This window comes from Colobus angolensis, unplaced genomic scaffold (assembly GCF_000951035.1).
Source record: "Colobus angolensis palliatus isolate OR3802 unplaced genomic scaffold, Cang.pa_1.0 Scaffold256, whole genome shotgun sequence".
NCBI classification, from domain to species: Eukaryota; Metazoa; Chordata; class Mammalia; order Primates; family Cercopithecidae; genus Colobus; species Colobus angolensis.
Window position 1 is genome coordinate 445,807 of NW_012115777.1, and position 21,287 is coordinate 467,093.

The window sequence follows — 21,287 nt, forward strand, 5'->3', positions numbered from 1 at the left end:
CTTTGTGGTGTTCCTTGTATTTCCTGAATTTGAATGTTGGCCTGTCCTGCTAGGCTGGGCAAGTTCTCCTGGATAATATCCTGAAGAGTGTTTTCCAGCTTAGTTCCATTCTTTTCGTCACTTTCGGGTACACCTATCAAACCTAGGTTTGGTCTTTTCACATAGTCCCGTGTTTCTTGGAGGCTTTGTTTGTTCCTTTTCATTCTTTTTTCTCTGATCTTGTCTTCATGCTGTATTTCATTAAGTTGATCTTCAATCTCAGATATCTTTTCTTCCCCTTGATCTATTCAGCTATTTCTACTTGTGTATGCTTCATGAAGTTCTCGTGCTGTGTTTTTCAACTCCATCAGGTCATTTGTGTTCTTGTGTACTAAACTGGTTATTCTAGTTAATAATTCCTCTAACCTTTTTTCAAAGTTCTTAGCTTCCTTTCATTGGGTTAGAACATTCTCCTTTAGCTTGGAGGAGTTTGTTTTCCTCCAAGGAGGAGAAGGACTTGGAGGAGGCCTTCTAAAGTCTACTGTAAATTCGTCAAACTCATACTCTGTCCAGTTTTGTTCCCTTGCTGGTGAAGAGTTATGATCCTTTGGAGGAGAAGAGGCATTCTGGTTTTTGGAATTTTCAGGCTTTTTGAGCTGTTTTTTTTTTTTTTTTCCTATCTTTGTGGATTTATCTACCTTTGGCCTCTGATGTTTGTGACCTTCGAATGGGGTTTTTATGTGGACATCCTTTTGTTGACATTGATGCTATTCCTTTCTGTTTGTTAGTTTTCCTTGTAACAGTCAGGCCCCTCTGCTGCAGGTCTTCTGGAGTTTGCTGGAGGTCCACTCCAGATCCTCTTTGCCTGGGTGTCACCAGCAGAGGCTGCAGAACAGCAAAGACTGCTGCCTCTTCCTTCTTCTGGAAGCTTGGTCCCAGAGGGACACCCGCCAGATGCCAGCTGGAGCTCTCCTGTATGAGGAGTCTGTCAGCACCTGCTGGGAGGTGTCTCCTTGTCAGGAGGCATGTGGGTCAGGGACCCACTTGAGGGGGCCATTTGTCTCTTAATGGAGCTAGAGCACTGTGCTGGGAGATCCGCTGCTCTCTTCAGAGCCAGTGGGCAAGAATGTTTTAGTCTGCTGAAGCTGCACCCACAGCTGCCCCTTCCCCCAGGTGCTCTGTCCCAGGGAGATGAGAGTTTTACTTGTAAGCCCCTCACTGGGGCTGCTACCTTTCTTTCAGATATGCCCTGCCCAGAGAGGAGGAATCTAGAGAGGCAGTCTGGATACAGCAGCTTTGCCAAGCTGCAGTGGGCTCTGCCCACTCCAAAATTCCCAGCAGGTTTGTTTACATTGTGAGGGGAAAAGTGCCTACTCAAGCCTCAGTTATGACAGTCGCCCCTCCCCTAACCAAACTCCAGGGTCCCAGGTGTACTTCAGACTGCTGTGCTGGCAGCAAGAATTTCAAGGCAGTGGATCTTAGCTTGCTGGGCTCCATGGCGGGGGGATCTACTGAGCTAGACCACTTAGCTCCCTGGCTTCAGGCCCCTTTCCAGGGGAGTGGATGGTTCTGTCTCACTGGCATTCCAGGTGTCACTGGGGTACCAAAAAAAAAGCTCCTGCAGCTAGCTCAGTGTCTGCCCAAATGGCTGCCCAGTTTTGTGCTTGAAACCCAGGCCCTTGGTGATGTAGGCACCCAGTGGAATCTTCTGGTGTGCAGTTTATAAAGACCCTGGGAAAAGCATAGTATCTGGACCGGATAGTTCCGTCCCTCAAGGCACAGTCCCTCACAGCTTACCTTGGCTAGGGGAGGGAGTTCCCCAGCCCTTTGCACTTCCTAGGTCAGGCAACACCCCACCCTGCTTCTGCTCGCCCTCTGTGGGCTGCACCCACTGTCTGACCAGTCCCATTGAGATGAACACCAGCCTTCTGTGTTGATCTCACTGGGAGCTGCAGACCGGAGCTGTTCCTATTCAGCCATCTTTCTCAGGTCATAATCATAGATTTTTAATTAATCCCAGCAACATGGATTGGTAAACAGCATATTTCCAAGTGATTTTTTTTTTTTTATTTTAAGGTCAAACCTACAAAGTGTTATTGTGTTATCACCACTTAAAATTATTACTTGTGATACTATATTTGTATCTATTCACATTTTATTTGTAGAAAGAATTATAATTTGTAGATAATAATAGTTATTTGAAGTGTATTACATATCCTTTTACTTTTAAGAAGAGGTGACTTATCTATATATACAATTATTTTGAGGATAATAAATGTCATGAATAGTAAATTTATCATATTGTTTTCCTAGGTGAAGACCCTGAAACAAGAAGAATGAGGACCGTTAAAAACATAGCAGATTTGAGGCAGAATTTAGAAGAGACTATGTCCAGTCTTCGTGGGACTCAGATAAGCCACAGGTTTTTTTCAATTCTGCATATATTTGAGCCAATAAAGAAAAAATAATTACAAACAAACGTTTAACTTTTCTTAGAATGACAGAGATGGGATTTCAGTTTCCCCTTACTATTTCCTCTCTTGTTTTATATAAAAATTGATTCGTAATTATCCTTAAACTGAAAATTCACACATATACCTATTTATCTTTTATCTCTATCTCTATCTGCTATCTATGTCTTTTTCAGTATAACCTCCAGTTCAATGGAATTAGTTACTGCAACGACCACCATCACTGTTAAGTGGATTTGTAATACCTGTCCTAGAAAATAGTGGCACAAGTTGCACTTGAAATGCATCTAGGCAGGGTGGTAGGGAGACATTCAAGCATAATTGTAGTTACCTTTCAGAATAGGTCTGGGAAGATTACAGTGAGTTAAGGATTTGTTGAAAATGTAAAGCAATATGTTGTTTTACCCAAGGTGTACTGATGGCCTTTCTTTTGAAAACAACCAAAAGCTGTAAAATGTATGCCCCTTTCCACAGCTTGACCTCACAATGAACATATAGTTTAGCTTTCAGGAAGATGACATGTTTATAAGAGATGACCCTCAACTCTAGCCTTTTCTGTCATCATGCATTCTAGGTTGTGGCCCTAAGTGAACCAGAGTTTAGTTATTTCTCCATTTTATTTGACAGCACCCTGGAGACAACATTTGACAGCACTGTGACAACAGAAGTGAATGGAAGGAGCATACCCAACTTGACAAGTCGACCCACCCCCATGACCTGGAGGTTGGGCCAGGCATGTCCGCGACTTCAGGCGGGAGATGCTCCCTCCCTGGGTGCTGGCTATCCTCGCAGTGGTACCAGTCGATTCATCCACACAGACCCCTCGAGGTTCATGTATACCACGCCTCTCCGTCGAGCTGCTGTCTCTCGGCTGGGAAACATGTCACAGATTGACATGAATGAGAAAGCAAGCAGTGACCTGGACATGTCTTCTGAAGTCGATGTGGGTGGATATATGAGTGATGGTGATATCCTTGGGAAAAGTCTCAGGACTGATGACATCAACAGTGGGTAAGTGGCCCTGTTCTCCATCAGCATTGTGTGAAGAGGGGAGGTGGTCTACTAGAATGCATTCACTATAAACAAATGTGTAAGTTTTCCCAGAAAGTCATGAGAAAATATGAGATATCTGAGGTTATTCAGTGTTGAAGGGCCCTTCCTCTGCTAATTCATGGAGACTAAAGAATCCAAGATTTCTATAAATTCATTATAAGCCACTAAGTTTTTCTGTTGTTGAGAGAAACACATGTGGCTTCTGTTTTTCAGAGTGATTTTTACATGCTTCTTAAGTAACAGATTTTGTAGTGAAGGACGTGGGAAGGAGACAGGAGGAGTTTTGCTGATTTGCTTGATTTCTCTTCTTTTTTAGCTTGTCAGAAGCTGCCTGTAACTGCTTTGAGGACAAATATTTTCTTACTGTCTTCAATTATGCACCCCCAATTTAACTTGAGGGAAAAATAACTTTGGAGTTGAAAGTTTCACTCTGTTCATTTTCTTTTGATGGTATCAGATTTCAATACATCTCAGACCCTGTTTTTCCTCTGTGTCCTATTACATCCCAAAACATGTTGTGATTGTAAAACTCTTAGAGTATATTAACAATTTGGGATATTTGGCTTAATCAGAGAATAGGCCCAAAGGGAGGCAATAGGATATTCTATTAATAATTGTAATTGCCATTTTGAGCATTTCCTGTTATGTACTATGCTCTTGTTAAGTGCTTTGAAGATACTGTTTTACTTTGCCTTCTCACCACCAGTAATGCTTACGAGGTGAATGTTTTTATACATGTTCTATAGATAAGGAAACTGAGTCTAATTGGCCCTGGCTGGGGCCTAATGCTAGTGAAACGGCAGACCTGCATTCGAACTCAGTTATGTCTGCCTTCAAGCACAGGCTCAGTAATATGTGGAAAATCTTCCCAATTAACTTTGTCTATAAACTTTGTGTGAGTCTGGATTTTGACCTACTCTTTGTCTTTATGCATTGGAGAGGACCCATGTAGGAAATAACTCTTCTATATAAGTGACCTTTCCTGACTTCATTCATGAAAAGTTTATGTTTGAATGGTGACACGACCTAAAAAAAGAGTACAAAATAGCTTTTGATTAGATTTAGAGCTTTGCTCTGATATCCTGATACCTACAAGTCCATTTCTGGTATCCACCCTACCTGACTTTCTAAAAATTTAGAATTATAGAGGCTAATTATGATTAATTAAGATAGGTTTCTGTTCATTTGCCACTGGATTCAGAGTGCCTCATTTGAATCTCTCCCATTCGCTATCTGTGGACCCCTTGGGAACCTAACGTATCCAAATGAGTTTTTGTCATCTAAAATAAGGATAAAATTGTACCATCTTCATGAAGTTGTTAGGATCATCCCCAAGTTTAGTTTGCACAATGCTTGGCATGATACAAGCACTCAATAAATTTATCATCCTCTTTATCATCACTATTACATTTATTATCATTAATAACCATACCAATTTTTGGTTGTTGTTAGTTATAATTATCATGTTTGTGTGTATGTAACATAGCTTAGGAGGCAGTGCCCAGTTCAGAAAACATGATGGCAAAGCAAGGGTGTCTAAGGTACACTCTTTCTCCCATCTCTCTCTTCTTTCTTCTCCATTCTTTCCACTCTATCCCCTCTTCTCTTTTTTTCTCAGTCTCCTTAAATGTGGACATATGTGTGAATTCAATTTTATATTCACTATTCAAATATATTTGTATGGCTAATTATATACATAAGTATACCCATATATTATATATAAAGATATATATACAAAGGCTGGGCACAGTGATTCATGCCTGTTATCCCAACACTTTGGGAGGCCAAGGCAGGTGGATCACCCGTGGTCAGGAGTTCAAGACCAGCCTGTCCAACATGGCGAAACCCCATCCCTACTAAAAAAGTTAGCCAGGCATGGTGGCATATGCCTGTATTCCTGGCTACTTGGGAGACAGAGGCTGGAGAACCACCTGAACCCGGGAGGCAGAAGTTGCAGTGAGCCGAGATTGCACCACTGCACCACTCCAGCCTGGGTGACGGAGTGAGACTCCATCTAATATGTGTATGTATGTATGTATGTGTGTGTGTATATATATGTGTGTGTGTATTTGTATGTATATATACCTGTGTGCACTCTATATCATTATTCATGGTACTTATGTTCTATGGAGTCACCACAAACACTGCATTAGTGAATACTGAACTGTTGTCCCTAGTAGAGATACAGATTTTGGTTCCTGTATTTGGCCACAATATTTTTGTCAACTGATCAATACATAACCTTGCTTTATGTGTGTCTCTCTTTAAAGACACCTTATTTAATACATACTACTGATTCATTCACATGGAACTCACAGCTAACAGCGCCATAACTCAGGCCTGAAAGGAGCTTATCTAGTGCATATTTTATCTGAGAGACACATTGAAGACTTCTTGCAATTAGGAACATAATATGACACTTCAGCACCAAGTTTGGGGGCCTTTTTAAACAACACAATTCTCAGCATAAAAACACAAAAGGAAGGTGCGGTGCGGTGGCTCACACCTGTAATTCCAGCACTTTGGGAGGCTGAGGCAGGCAGATCACGAGGTCAGGAGATGGAGACCATTCTGGCTAACATGGTGAAACCCTGTCTCTACTAAAAAATACAAAAAAAAAAATTAGCTGGGTGTGGTGACAGGCACCTGTAGTCCCAGATACTTGGGAGGCGGAGGCAAGAGAATGGCACGAACCCAGGAGGCGGAGCTTGCAGTGAGCCAAGACCGCACCACTGCACTCTAGCCTGGGCCACAGAGCGAGATTCCGTCTTAAAAAAATAAAAGTAAATTCACACACACACACACACAAATGTGGAAAATGTGGCACTAAATAGGCCGTAGAAGAACATTTGTTGTGATATTAGAGCTAATACAAGAAGGCAGAGTATCACTTTATTTAGCTTTAGCTGGAAACGTCTGAGACTCATTTTTTTCGCTGCTCTGTTCATATCCATAAATGACTGTGAAAGTGCTATGAGTTTAGATTTTGTGGTTACATATAAATTTTAGCAAGTAGGCAACTTCACGAATATAGAATTTGTGAATAATGATGATTGACTGTATATACTCACACTCATGTAGAATGTTTATCTGGAGAGTGACAGCATATCTTGGGAGCAGTTTGAATAAGAAATCAAGGGACATCTACAATGCAATATGTTGAGAATTTCAAAAGGTTTATCGTTATAAAAATTGAGCTAAGAGTTCAGAATGAGGAGAAAGTACTAAACCCTCACATGAAATAGAAAGGAGTGAATAAGAAAAAGAAATATTTTAGTTCTATTTTCTGATTTAAAAGCTATAGACAAAGGAAATATATTTAAAATACATATATAAGAAAAGTACAAACTTAGAAAGTATAAATTATTCAGAAAACTTGCATAAAATGTAATTTTCAGAATCAGAGGGACAGTGGATTAGATGATACTGATGACTTTTCTCTTAACTGAAAGTCATGGAATGTGAATATTTAAAGATAATATTTTAGAGATAGGCACTATTTTGACAGACCTTAACATCATTATGCTAAGAAGTTTAAACTACATTATAAGCTATGTAAAATACTATATCTTAGAGATTTCTAAATAGTCACAGAACATGGAATGAGGATGGTGATGGCTTTTGAAAGGCCACTTTATGGGAAATAGGCAAAGCAAATTTAGGGAAGAAACTCTGGGGTTCAATTTCAGGAACTATTGCAAGAGCTCTGGCTCACAGCTCATAAGATTAGAAATATGGCAGTGGCATTTGTAGGGATAAAATTAGGAAAGTAATGGATATGGGAAGCCCTGCAAAGGAAAAGTTTACAGAGCCAGAGATAGACTACCCATGAGGGCATAAGGCAGGCAAGAATTAAGATACCTCCATTATAAGCACAGGAGATGGAAAATTATACCGTTAGAGAAAATTAGCAGAGAAAGATAGTGAGCAAGAGAGAGAGGATTTTTTAATGAGAAAGCAGAGTGAGGAGATGATGAATTTGGAGTTAGAGTTGTGGAGTTGGAGACGGTCAGATATGAAGATTGTTTCTCTAGGATAGAGATCTATTGTATCTCATCTCAATAAAAGAGAGTGGGAATTGTGGGAGGCATTAGGGTTCCTGGGAAAAGAATACAGAAAGAACAGGGATCATAAGCTGATCATAATCATAAGCTGAATTATGTATACATGTATATGTCTATTAAAAATATTTATCGAGTTCATCCTATGTGTCAAGCAGCATACCAGGCACTGTGCATTCAGTAGTGAATAATACGGACATAGTACATGCCCACATGTGACTCACATGATGATGTTTTCATATTTTTGTAGCCGTCCAGTTATTCAGTAAATTAATTATAATATGCACAATATGCACACACATGGGTATATACACACACACACACAGAAATATTCTTAAATAAGTGATTTTAAATGTTTTTTAACAACTGAGTTCTACATATAATAATATGTTACAGGCATATTGTACTCACGAGCATTTTGTATTTTGCAAGAATACATGCAATATATGCAAGAATATAAGAATAATGTGTTAACTATATTAGTTAACATTAATTTCTAAAACAGAGAAATCTCAAAATCTCAGTAACTTAACACAAAGAAGCTAATTTGTTCTTCACATAAAACCCTCGCTGATGTTTCTGATCTTCACTTGGGGAATGCACTCCACGTAGTCATTCAGAGAATAAGATGGATGGTAATTCTGTTGTTCCCCAACCAGATTTCCGGTGTCACCCTAGGCATTGATATTCAACAGGCAAATGGCAAAATAGGGGAAGAACCAGGGTGTGAGAACATTTTGTATGTATCAGACCTGAAAGTCATGCATATGAGTTCTGCCTACATTCATTTGTCTAGAACAGCTGCGTGACCACATCTGACTGTAAAAGAAACTAGGTTATATGGTTCAGCTGTGTGCCCAGGAGAGGGAAATTGGTTTGATGACATCTAGCTGGTCTCTGCTTAACTCACTAATTTTTTAAAAAATACTGTTATAGCTTTTGTCCTTCCTTTTTGATTCTGCTTCATTTAAAATATGATTCAGACTTCTTGTTTCCTCTATTTTTGTTCCCAAACATCTTTCAAAAAAGTCTTGGATAGTCTCACAAATGAGTCCATTTAAATATGCATCGATGGTCTACATGTCTTATGTTAATAAGTAAAAACAACCCAAATCCTACATGAAAACTTCCCCTGGTATTGTTTGCCTGTTTACTCACATACAATTGTTCTTTCATATGTTAGAGTACAGGACACTGAAATTTAAGTCATGACTCAGTTCTCTAAGATCTGGTCAGCAGGTGATGGGGCTGGTCTCAGTTCAAGGTTGATTGTGCGAGGATATCCAAGATGTGTTGAGCTTTCTATTGCTCATTAGCCTATGCAGTGTGCACTTGTTGGCTGACGTAGAAGGCAGCCCCAGTATCTCAGCCTAGAATTAAAATGTGAGAAGATAAGAGGGCTAGAGATATCCCAGGAAAAGTTTAATTTGATGGTGTTTTCTTTAAGTAAAGGGGGCTTATCAGTGTTTATGCTGGCCAGGTGTGGCGGCTCATACCTGTAATCGCAGCACTTCAGGAGGCTGAGACAGATGGACCACCAGAGGTCAGGAGTGTGAGACCAGCCTGGCCAACATGGTGAAACTCCATCTCTCCTAAAAATACAAAAAATTAGCTGGACATGGTGGTGCACACCAGTAATCCCAGCTACTTGGGAGGCTGAAGCAGGAGAATTGCTTGAACTCGGGAAGCGGAGGTTGCAGTGAGCCAAGGTCTCACCACTGCACTCCAACCTGGGTAACAGAGTGAGACTCCGTCTGAAAAAAAAAAAGAAAAGAAAAAGAGAGAGAAAAAAAAGTGTTTATGCTATGAGTCATGAAAAAGTTGAATCATAAAGTTAACTCTCTTTTGAAAATGTTTAAAAATATGTTTTACAGATTAAAGGAACAAAAGGCTCAATAAAATAGTAATGAATGAAGATGTTTAATTTAGGATTTTCTCATGTAACCACAAAGAATGTCTTGAAGTCATTTAAATGGGAATAAAGTTTCATTTTTTCCATGTACTCTAGGTGTAACTCAGAACATTAGTTAATCAGCATTCTGAGAATTCAAAATTTCTTGAAGCATGCGAAGTCTTATCTCTTTCTCCTCTTTTTGAAATTACTTTAAACACTGGAGGATATGAATCTGTCAGTAATTAGGAATTAGTCAGAGAAAGGCCTCTTACTCATAATGAACCTCTTTGAAAAGTCTCTGTTTATAAAATAGAAAACACCCTGGAAAATTGGGATAAAAGTTGCATATTTTAATTTAGTGGAATTTTAAGTTATCTTCAGATGTCACGGTATAAATAGTTGAGCCAAGAATATAACCTAAAATTCTACTTTAAGTCACATGACCAAACACAAACTAATCTAAGAATTCTGTGGAGTAAAAATTAAAATTAAGGCACAGGAGTGAGGGGTAGATATACTTTAATCCTGCTTCTGCCTTGATCCTCCCTCATTTCTCATTTAGTAAACTTTGTGATGACTGAAGTATGCATAACAGTGTGCGAAAGGTCAGAGTTAGTTGAGCTGTATTAAAAAGATCCATGTTATATATTATTCTACTACAAAGACACATGCACACGTATGTTTATTGCGGCACTATTCACAATAGCAAAGACTTGGAATCAACCCAAATGTCCATCAGTGACAGACTGGATTAAGAAAATGTGGCACATATACACCATGGAACACTATGCAGCCATAAAAAAGGATGAGTTTGCGTCCTTTGTAGGGACATGGATGCAGCTGGAAACCATCATTCTTAGCAAACTATCACAAGAAGAGAAAACCAAACACCGCATGTTCTCACTCAGAGGTGGGAACTGAACAATGAGTTCACTTGGACTTGGGAAGGGGAACATCACACAGTGGGGCCTATCATGGGGAGGGGGGAGGGGGGAGGGATTGCATTGGGGAGTTATACCTGATATAAATGATGAATTGATGGGTGCTGACGAGTTGATGGGTGCAGCACACCAACATGGCACAAGTATACATATGTAACAAACCTGCACGTTATGCACATGTACCCTAGAACTTAAAGTATAATAATTCAAAAAAAAAAAGATCCATGTTTTGCACCAGAGATTCCTAATCTTAATGCTTCCTCTAATTTCATATTCAAGATATGAGCTATTTTAGTGACTCTAGAAACTCTAATGCATAAAATAGCTAGTATTCTTAAAGATAGTCAGTATTTATATGGTACTTATAATGTGCTAGACAGTGCTCTATGCATGTTATATATACATTAACTCATTGGTAGCTCAACATCACTGCAAGAAGTGAGCATATCATTACTGTCTACATTTTACAGCTGAAGCAATTTAAATATAGCTTGTTTAAATGACTTACCTGAGCACACACAGCTAGTAAGTAGCAGCACTATAGTTGAACCTAAGCGGTCTGGCTCTGGTCTACATTCAACCATCCTTACACACTGACCTTAGGAAACTGCGCGTCTACATGTAAGGGTTTCTCTCCTAGGTGCCTGATTCTTTTCCAAACAATCATTAAAAAAAGGTTCACAGCAATCATTCGTTATCAGCATGGATTTTTTACCTAGCACATTTAATCTGAGGGGCATCTTTTAATGTTATCTATGCTTCTGTAAAGGAAGATGCTGAACTGGAGTTTCTTTAAGGGAATGGTGAGGATCACTTTAGATTCTCTGTGTACCCCTGCAATTACAAATTAGCTGATTGTGACCGACAGCAGCTGATATGAGACTTTAAATATAAAAACATAGAATTCTAGGAAGATGGCTGTATTAGTGTGTTCTCACTCTGCTAATAAAGACATACTTGAGACTGGGTGATTTATAAAGGAAAGAGGTTTAATTGACTCACAGTTTCACATGGCTGGGGAGGCCTCACAATCACAGCGGAAAAGCAAGGGACATATTACATGGCGCACCGCAGGCAAGAGAGCTTATGCAAGGGAACTCCCATTTATAAAACCATGAGATCTCGTGAGACTTATTCACTACCACGAGAACAGCATGGGGAAAACCACCCCCATGATTCGGTTGTCTCTACCTGGCCCCACCCTTGACACTTGACACATGGGGATTATTACAGTTCAGCGTAAGATTTGGGTGGGGACACAGCTGATTTTGACAGTGCTGTGACAGCAGCTGATATGAGATATTAAATATAATTTAAATATAAAAACAATTCTAGAAAGATGGCAGATATGGTGGAAGTTTAGGCTTTGATCCTTTACTCCTATGACCTCTTCAAAAACAATATTTCAAAAATGAAATTTTCTTCCTTTTAATTTTCTAAGAGTTATATTGTCTGCCAGTCTGTTCATAATATTAATAACAAAAGAGAAAAATAGGTTCTATGGTAGGCTAGTTACTTGTTGTAGTCAGGAATATTGATTTCCTAGTAAACTTGAAAAAATATTTTAATTATCCCTGGTGAGTAGAATGTTTACACAGAAAAAAAAGGTAATAGAATATATTTGAGTAATTATTGAAAATTGTGGACACCGTTTGTTTAAGTTAAATTGTACAGTTGAGTTGATTTTATTTTCTGTGGATTAATTAGATATTTCTTTTCAGGTACATGACAGATGGAGGACTTAACCTATACACTAGAAGTCTGAACCGAATACCAGACACAGCAAGTTCCCGGGACGTCATCCAGAGAGGGGTTCACGATGTGACAGTGGATGCAGACAGGTAATGCTATCAGCATATATGATGGTGAAACGTGCATGAAGCAATTTTATAACAAGAAAATAAGAGAAACTCCTATTAAATAGTGTAAATCAATGGACTTTTTATTTTGATAAATAATTATTTTATTTTGATAAATAATTATCTAGGGATTTTTTTTTTTTTTTCTGTGAGACAGAGTCTCCCTCTGTCACCAGGCTGGAGTGCAATGCTGCAATCTCAGCTTACTGCAACCTCAGCCTCCCGGATTCAAGTCATTCTCCTGCCTCAGTCTCCTGAGTAGCTGGGACTACAGGCACGTGCCACCATGCCCAGCTAATTTTTGTATTTTCAGTAGAGGTGGGGTACCATGTTGGTCAGGCTGGTCTCCATCTCTTGACCTTGTGATCCACCCGCCTCGGCCTCCCAAAGTGCTGGGATTGCAGGCGTGATCCACTGTGTCTAGCCTATTTTGGGATATTTTTAAAACTAAGATGATTTTCTTTACAAGGCTATTGTAGCTCTGTAATACCGAAAATAAATGTGTGGCTAGGGAGATTTTTTTTTTAATTTCGGGTAACATAGTTGAAAATGTTAACATCTATAAAAGCAAAATTACAAACATAGACTTATTTTCCTTATTAGAAAGAAACTCTGGTTAATAAATTTCATTCAGTTCAGATATCCTCAGATTTACCTGGAAGCTAATGATATAAAGATTAAAACATATTTCAAATCATCTAGCATAATAAGCTTGTTGCTTTTCTTGAAGGTGTTGTAAACATAGAAAAACTCTTTCTTTAGACTTATTTTTGCTTCTTTATTGCCTCAAATTTCTTAAAGACGTGTGTGTGTGTGTGTGTGTGTGTGTGTGTGTGTGATGAACTAATTATTTTGCTGGAAGTTGCTCTGCTGATTTATCATAATCATCACTGTTTAAGAACATTGCTTTGGTAATATAATGTTGTAATATACATTTCTGGCCTGATTTTGCTCCTTCTTCACTCAAAATTTTGACTTTGTTGTGCAGGAAGGGATTGCATATTTTCAGAATTATTATATCTAAATACCTAGAGTAGTTGTCTAATTCAGCATTTATGAGAAAGATAAAAAGTTAAGGTGCAATGTACTCACGTTCTGAAATAGGAACTATATACAATTCATTGTGCATTTTTGTACAGTCAACTCCAAAAGCTAGATACCCAGGGAATTCTAATATTAGTCTTCAGTTTCTCCTTACCCACAGGCTGTTGATATCCTAACTCATAATGGTTAGAACAGTCTCAGCTCCTACCCTGTCTGTATCCTGCTCTCCTAGCCTACATACTCTGTGTGTGTGTGTATGTGGGTGTGAAGCATGTGTGTGTGAAGCATCTCCCCACCTGTAATGTAAGTCCACGAGTGCAGAATTTTTGTCATATTATTTATGTGTTGAGTTTTAACAAATGTTTGTGGAGTGAATTAACAAATTAATGAATATAGGCTATTTATTAATTAGGCTATATAGTGATATAGACTGGCAATCGCATCTAATTAAATAGAGTGGCAAATGAGCTCCAGAAAGAACCAAGGTACTATAAGGATGTTATGAAAGAGAAAAATGGGTTATGTGAAAAATAGTGATAAGAGGGAAAGAATCACAAAGTGTGGGCCACATTTTGAAACTAATGACCTATTATTCTATTACTGTTAGCTGAAAGTAGAACATTATGGGAGGGAAGATCTGCTAGTTTTTGGTAAAGGAGGTTGTGATGGCAGAACCAAGAAATGAACACAAGGTGACTTTGGTTTGGGGACAGTGGGATAATCAACTCTCCTTGCTTCATCAGGGCCCCAGATTGGGCTCTGGCGGAGGAACTCAGAACAACATAAAGACCTAGATAGGTATCTAATAAGTTGGGACCTGTGAAAGCAGTGCCTCTTAAAGTGTATAACCTGGACCAGCAGCAGCAGCCGCAGCCATTGAAACTTCATAGAAAGACAGATTCTCAGCTTTATCCGAGACTTACTGAATTAGACTATCTCAAGGTGAGACCTGGTAATCTGAACTTTAGCCCTCAAGGTGGTTCTTAAGTTCAAACATCACTATATTAAGTTGAACAAATAGATGCCAGGCCTACAAACACATAAATGCCTAGCATAAATATTTAAACATTAAAAATGACATTTCAGAGTTCTTATTTACTCTATTAGTGGTGTTCTGTCAAGAGAATGAGAATATTGATATGTTAGAATACACTGATGACACTAATTTTTTAATTAAATCAAATAATGACTTATTATACCTGAAATAAATTGGTTCAGCTTGGTAGATGGAGTTTTTGAAGATTATATAAATGGTTTTTAAAAGAATAATTTTAACTTGAGCTGCTTGTATAAATTAAATTGCAATAAGGTCATAGTATAAATCCTTCTATTAGCAGAGATAGAAGGTTTTTTAAAAAATTACAGATAAGTCTGAAGGTCTTTTAAAATCTTATATTTGGAAAGTGACTCGGGATGTATATCATTTTAAAATACATGGACTTAAATGTTGTAGTTGTATGACTCAGTTAATTTAAAATACTTTCTTCTATGAAAAATTGTTTCAAAACATTTTCTAAATTCTGTTACTCATTTCAAGTAGGATAGGCAAGAACAGATATAAGATACTACTTTTTGTTCAGGTTTACTAAAAAAAACTACTGTAATAGAGATCATATAAAAACATGTTTCCTGTCTATTTGTCTTAACCTTTTAGTCTTGGCACCTTAAATTTGACGTAGTAGGAATTAGAAGACAATTGCAGAAAATGTCAGCTGGGGAAATTTTATTCTACTAAAAACTATATCCATACAACATAGCAAATCACATTTTAAAGGCCAAAAAGTCTTTCGTAGCAAATTTTCTGATTATTTTCAAAACATATCTTCTCTCTGCTCCTGCAGCATGCTGTTGATTTTTCTGTTATGCAGTCACGTAAGTAATTACATGTTTACATGTCTGCTTCACTCATAGAACATGAAACACTTAAATGTAGAATAATATCTAATCCATCTTTGTATCACCAGTAGCCAGCATACTGTAGGAACTCAATAAATATATCAGATTAATTGTGGAAATAACCATATCAGCTTATAACACATAGAAATGTGAGTTTAAAAAGAAAACAATTATACATATCAAAAAAATTTTATACCATTTTTTAAAGACCTTTCAGATGTCATATAGTTTGGACTTTTCCCATGTTTCTTGTATCATAAGACAATAGTAGATGTTCTACGTCAAAAATCAGTTTTCTGGGGTTATATACATTTGAAAAAACTGAGTATCATATCTGTTCTTAGAGAGTAATGCTGGATATTAACATATCAAAGGTACAGAGAAGTCTTGAGGTTCAAAGTAAAAATCTGCTTAATTTTATTTAATTCAGTGTTCCATGCGCTTTTTCACTGATTCCTTCATTTTTTTCTCTTATAATAATTAACTTGTTCCTGTAGCATTTTATGAAATGTTGATTTAGTTGAATGCCTTCACTTGACCAATATAATAATAGAAACTCAGAAATATTTATTTACCCAGGAGCATGCAGCTAATAGCACAAGGATTCAGGTCTTTTACTTCCTGTTTTGGGGTTCCCAACTACTTTTGTCAAAGGTCTTTTAAATAATATGAAACATATTAGTGATTGATTCATTATGGAAAATGGGTAAATGATAAGGCTTGCAACAATTCACTGGCAAAAAAGCTTAAAAGCCAAAAGAAAACAAAAAATCCACAGCATTTTTTTTCTTATTCTTTCTAAAAGCTGTGTAAGTGCAAAAGCAAAGAGCCATAGCACAATGGCAGCCAGCCAGCTAGCTAGGATAGCAATGGACTTGAATTGTTTGTATTGTTGTAGTGAAGGCTATAGCTTTCCCTTTGATCAACTTCTGGTTAAAATGTGATGGACAATAGAGAACTGAATTCCTCTTACCAGCACATTAAAAAGGCCCCAAAGGAAAAAGGAAGACTTTCAGCAGCCATCTGTAGTGTATTTTAAATATTTTATTGCCTAAAGATATTGCAGTTCATTTACTTTCCGTATCAATCCAACACCAACCCCATTTCTGTCTTTACTTGACAAAAAAAATTACAGAATGGGTATAATCCTTGTAGATATGTTGGAGACTCTCCAGTAACTTCACAGATACATTTATAGCAGGCAGTTAAATATGTGGGTTTTATACATTGTGTTGGGCTACGTTTAAAAGGTACATTTTGGGGGACTGCAGGATGTTGTGGTTTTGGCCTTTATTAACTCCTATTATTGTTCTTACTCCAGCTTCTATGCTAACAATCACAAATATTTGATAAACAAATATATGATTACTTCATAAGTGCCTGTCATCATAATAGCACCTTGGGAAAAAATAAAACAAAACAATATGGGTGAAAGTTCCTTAGTTTAATGGTAAGAGAGAGTAATGTAAACAAAGGCCACTCATAATAGATGTCTATACAATGTGCCTTAGAAGCACCAAAGAGAAACAGTTACTCCTTCCTGGGAGTATAAAGGAAAGACTTCAAAACGCAGTAGCATTTAAGCAGGGTCTTAAAGAAAGCATACAACTTTTTGACATCCAGCCTGGGAGAAATTAGAAGGAATGTGGGGAGTGAGAACATAAAGGCATAGAAGAGTTTGGTGTGAGGAACCAATAATGGGATTCTGAAGTGCACTGGGAATGTGGTCAAGAAGACAAGGAACAAAGGACGGGGGGCCATACTAGGGTGTTTGGACCTATAGGTGATAAGGAGCTATTTTACTAAGTTTAATTAGTTTTATGTCACTTTAAGGCAAGAGCACATGCTATGATCATTGTATTTTAAAAGGAACTCTCACAGCAATGTAAGAATATTGAAGAGGGATGAGATAAAGACAGGTGGAGTGCTTAGATAGTGACTAAAATAAATTAGATGAGCACCTAACTAAAGAATGGCAGTGGGAAAGGGGACTGGGCACACTATCTATTTCTAGAGGAACTTGGGTTTTGTCTGTGTGTATGATACTCCTTGGTTTTCATAACTAAATACCACAGATTGGGTGACTTAAACAATAGACATTTAGTTTTTCACAGTTCTGGAGGCTAGAAGTTTATGATCAACGTGTCTGCAAATTTGTTTTTTTATGAGAACTCTTCCTGACTTCCAGAGAGTAGGTTTCGTGCTATATCCTCACATGGCCTTTCCTCTGTGCTCCTGAAGAGATCCATCTATCTATGTATCTATGTATCTATCTATGTATCTATCTATCTATGTATCTATCTATCTATGTATCTATCTATCTATCTATCTATCTATCTATATATCTATCGTCTGCTTGCCTGCCTGCCTGTCCACCTATCTGTATAGAGAGAGGTATTTGGTGTCCCTCTCTCTTCTTATAAGGGCACCAGTGCTATTAGATTAGGTTTCCACCCTTATGTATTAATTTAACCTGAATTACCTCTGTAAAAGTCCTGTTTCCAAATACAGTCACATTGCAGGTTAATACTTCATGTAAATTAGGGGGTGGAGACACAATTCAATTCATAACCCTGTGTAACTCCCAGGTGGTTATATCCTTGGGGATATAAGGTCAGTCACTATGTATGTGCTGGATTAAAGTATTAGTATGTATAATAATCATATATATAATCTAGAGCTTATATACGATTGTATACAAAATTAGCTTGTATATGAGCTCTAGATTGTATATATGCATATTTATATTGTAAATTGCTGCCTTTGGAAATGCATAAATGTGGAAAAGAGAGCCAAGGATTACTAAAGTATTTGATTTTTTTTCAAATGAAGCCAAGAGTCTGGACTCTTATGAGAAGTTTCCCGATTTTTAAGTATTAGAACTCTCCTAACAGATACATAAGATCAATAGATACAGTTAAAGACAAAAAAACTTACTTCAGTGGCCAAAAAATCTAGAAATTCACAGATACAGTTAAAGACAAAAACTTTCTTCAGTGGCAGAAAAATCTAGAAATTCACAGACATAGTTATATAAAGCAGGAGAGAGTGAAGATTGCACTTATGGTCCTGTAACTGTCCTAGTTTCTTGAAGTTTCTCACAGAGATAGAGCTGGTGATGATACCACCTGTGCAGAGTGAAAATGCCACCAGTCATGAGAAGCCTACCCAGCAGGTGAGGTAACTGTGGCAAAACTATCTGAGCTCTTTTTGGAGATTTTAATGCAAGACAGCACGAATCTGAGGTCAGCTTCCCAGCCATAGCATCACTCAGTGAAGCTGGCCTCCTGCCTGCCTGAGGCCTATTATGACAGTAATGAATTAAATTTTGTCTAAACCCGTCTGTGACTCTGCACTGTGCAAGCTAGGAACATTTGTATCTCAGATGTACAGTAAGAAAACAAGCCCTGAGAATGAATTCTTAGCATTGAAAGAGTGAATAAAAGAAGAACCACCTTTGGAGAGACAGAGAAATCAGCTTTAACACAGAGATCAAAGGACAACTAGGGTTAACTGATGTTTTTTGAAATGGAGAGAAGAGGAAATATGCAATACTTTCCAACTCCGTGGATAAGTGATGTTTGGCAACTAGTTTCTTATCAGTGGCTTTATCAAAGTTAGTTTCAATGAAGTACTGAAGGAGCATGCTAGGTTATGAAAAGGTGAAGAAGTTACGAGGTTGAAACAATGAAGGGAGATCTTCAGGAAAGTTGCAGTGAAGGTAAGGAGAGAGATCAGATAGAAGTCAACAAAAGGGACAGGATGAAGATTATTGCTGATTTGCTCTGTTTTATTTTGGGGAGAAAGGAATTTGATCTGGTACAGAGAGTGAATTCCTAGACAAAATAAGGTGATAAGTCTTAAGGAAGATAGAAGAATCAGGAAAAAGATTATAGGACTGCTATAGACTTAATGTTTATCTCCTTTCCAAAATTCATATATTAAAACCCAGTCCCCCTTGTGATGATATTTAGAGGTAAGGTCTTTGGGAAGTGATTGGGTCACAAGAGGGGAGCGCTCATGAATGCTATTAGTGCCCTTGGAAAAGAAACCACTATCGAGTGCCCCTTGGCCTCTGCTGCCATGTGAGGTTACAGCAAAATGTCAGCTGCCTGTGAGCCAGAAATCAGGCCCTCTTCAGACACACACCTGCTGGCACCTTGATGAAGCCTTCTGAAAACATTACTTTGAGGCCCCTGAGCATGTTTAATGAAAGAAAGGGGATCAAAGAGCTTGATTAGAAGGTTTTTAACTAAAAATTAAAAGAAAATAATAATAAATTTCACATTTGAGAGGTAGAGATTTACTGAGGGGTTGAACAAATTGCAAGCTATAACCTGGGTTACTGAAGTAGAATGATAATAGAAGTCAAAATTAGGTTATGTAGATGATTCATCCCAGTAGCTGTTCGGTCAATATGATGGCAAAATGAATCTCAAAGGAGAGAAAGGCAAAGCTCCAGATACCATATGTTATACTGAATATGAACAAAATTCCACAACTTGTAGTAATGAAGATACCTTTTCCAGTTATATTTTGGGTTGTCTGTCACATTGTTATCTAAACTATATTCCTAAATATAGTGATTGCTAATTTTAATTATAAACTAATCAATATAACTTCATATGTATACTGATTTTCATATATAATCATGCTTTTATTGAAAGTAGAAAAGCATAATACATCATAGAAATTATTTTTGTATTGTGCTACCTGATGGATTGTTTTGATTCGTGAAACTGTAATCCACATGCTGAAATCACAGAGTTTCCAAAAGGCATTAAAGATTGTCATGATTTTGTATGAGTCTGAGGTTGCCATTGTAACTCATCATATATTGAAGCAAGCCTAAGTTCAAATCTAAATACATAGTTAATACTAAATATCTAAGTCTGCATTTGTTAGCAATGTGCAGAAAATTACATTGCCATGACAAAGGGCATCATGCCAGTTCTCATAAAATCATGGGGTCAACCGTTATAAGGGTGGGAGACCTTTATGATTTCCAAGCCTTTTCCAACTAGGAAAAGTAAAGGCAACAGAGATTTCTCCTAATCTACCAAGCAGATATCTCAGGGATCAGATTCATGATGCTTGTCACTAGTGTGTGTAAACTAATAATTCATTTTATCCATGTTGATTTGTTCCAGTACAATCACAGAATTAGTATATTCCCGTGTCTTAACTTTCCTTCATTAGCTTACTGGCTCTCCATTGTAATTAAAAGCAAACACAATAAAGATTAACAGACTGAGATGGAAAGAGACAAAGTAAATATGATTACTTGATTTTATAATCAGATGGCCTGCCTTTTCTGCCCACATTTCTTTACTCTAAGTGGGGAGAGACCAATGCAAGGCATTAGGGACGTGAAAAAACCGTTATTGATGCCCTCTCAAATTCCTTTTGCCATTCTGCTCATGATTGCAAGAATATGAACTGGTTCTGGACTTCTCTTCAAATCTTAAAATTAACTGTGCCCATTGTGAGTAACCTCAGAGGCTTCCAGTACTTTTTTATAATGCCCGTTAGGGAATTAATTCATACCACACCCACATGTTGAGAATTCTCTGCCAATCACTGTGCTCAATCTGGGCTTTTTACTCAAAAGTCTTATATTAGAAGAGCATTAGACTAGGGAGTGTTAAACCTCAATTGCACTGAAATTCAAAAGCTGTTTCGACGCTACAACTAGCCCAAGCTGTAGATTGTAGCTCTAAATGCTATTTTTTAAATAAGACTCACCTTGACATGAAACTTGATCAAATTTTAACTTTACCATTCTAGAATGATTCTCCCAATACAAGAGATGGTTCCCAGGACTCTTATTTATGTATAATTTTTATCTTATCTGCTTAAAATAGAATTTACTAATGAATCTTATGAGGATGGTAAAGATACTGAGAAGAAGAAAAGAGGAAGAAGAAGAGGAGGAATAGGAGGAAAGAAGGAGAAAAGAGGAAGAAGAAGAGGAGGAATAGGAGGAAAGAAGGAGAAAAGAGGAGGAACAAGAGGAGGAACAGGAGGAAGAAAGGAGGAAAGGAGGAGAAAAGAGGAGGAAGAAGAGGAAGAATAGGAGGAAAACGAGG

General features: G+C 37.7%; 1 protein-coding gene across 2 annotated transcripts in view; it reads left to right on the plus strand.

Moving 5' to 3' along the window:
• The window catches only part of NAV3 (neuron navigator 3), a 378,403-nt gene that overhangs the window by 213,847 nt on the left and 143,269 nt on the right, over positions 1–21,287 (plus strand). For both annotated transcript variants that reach the window (XM_011946945.1, XM_011946946.1), the window contains exons 10-12: positions 2,293–2,401; positions 3,078–3,461; positions 12,121–12,240. In XM_011946945.1, the coding sequence (XP_011802335.1) occupies positions 2,293–2,401; positions 3,078–3,461; positions 12,121–12,240 (613 nt within the window). The remainder of the gene's footprint in view (positions 1–2,292; positions 2,402–3,077; positions 3,462–12,120; positions 12,241–21,287) is intronic.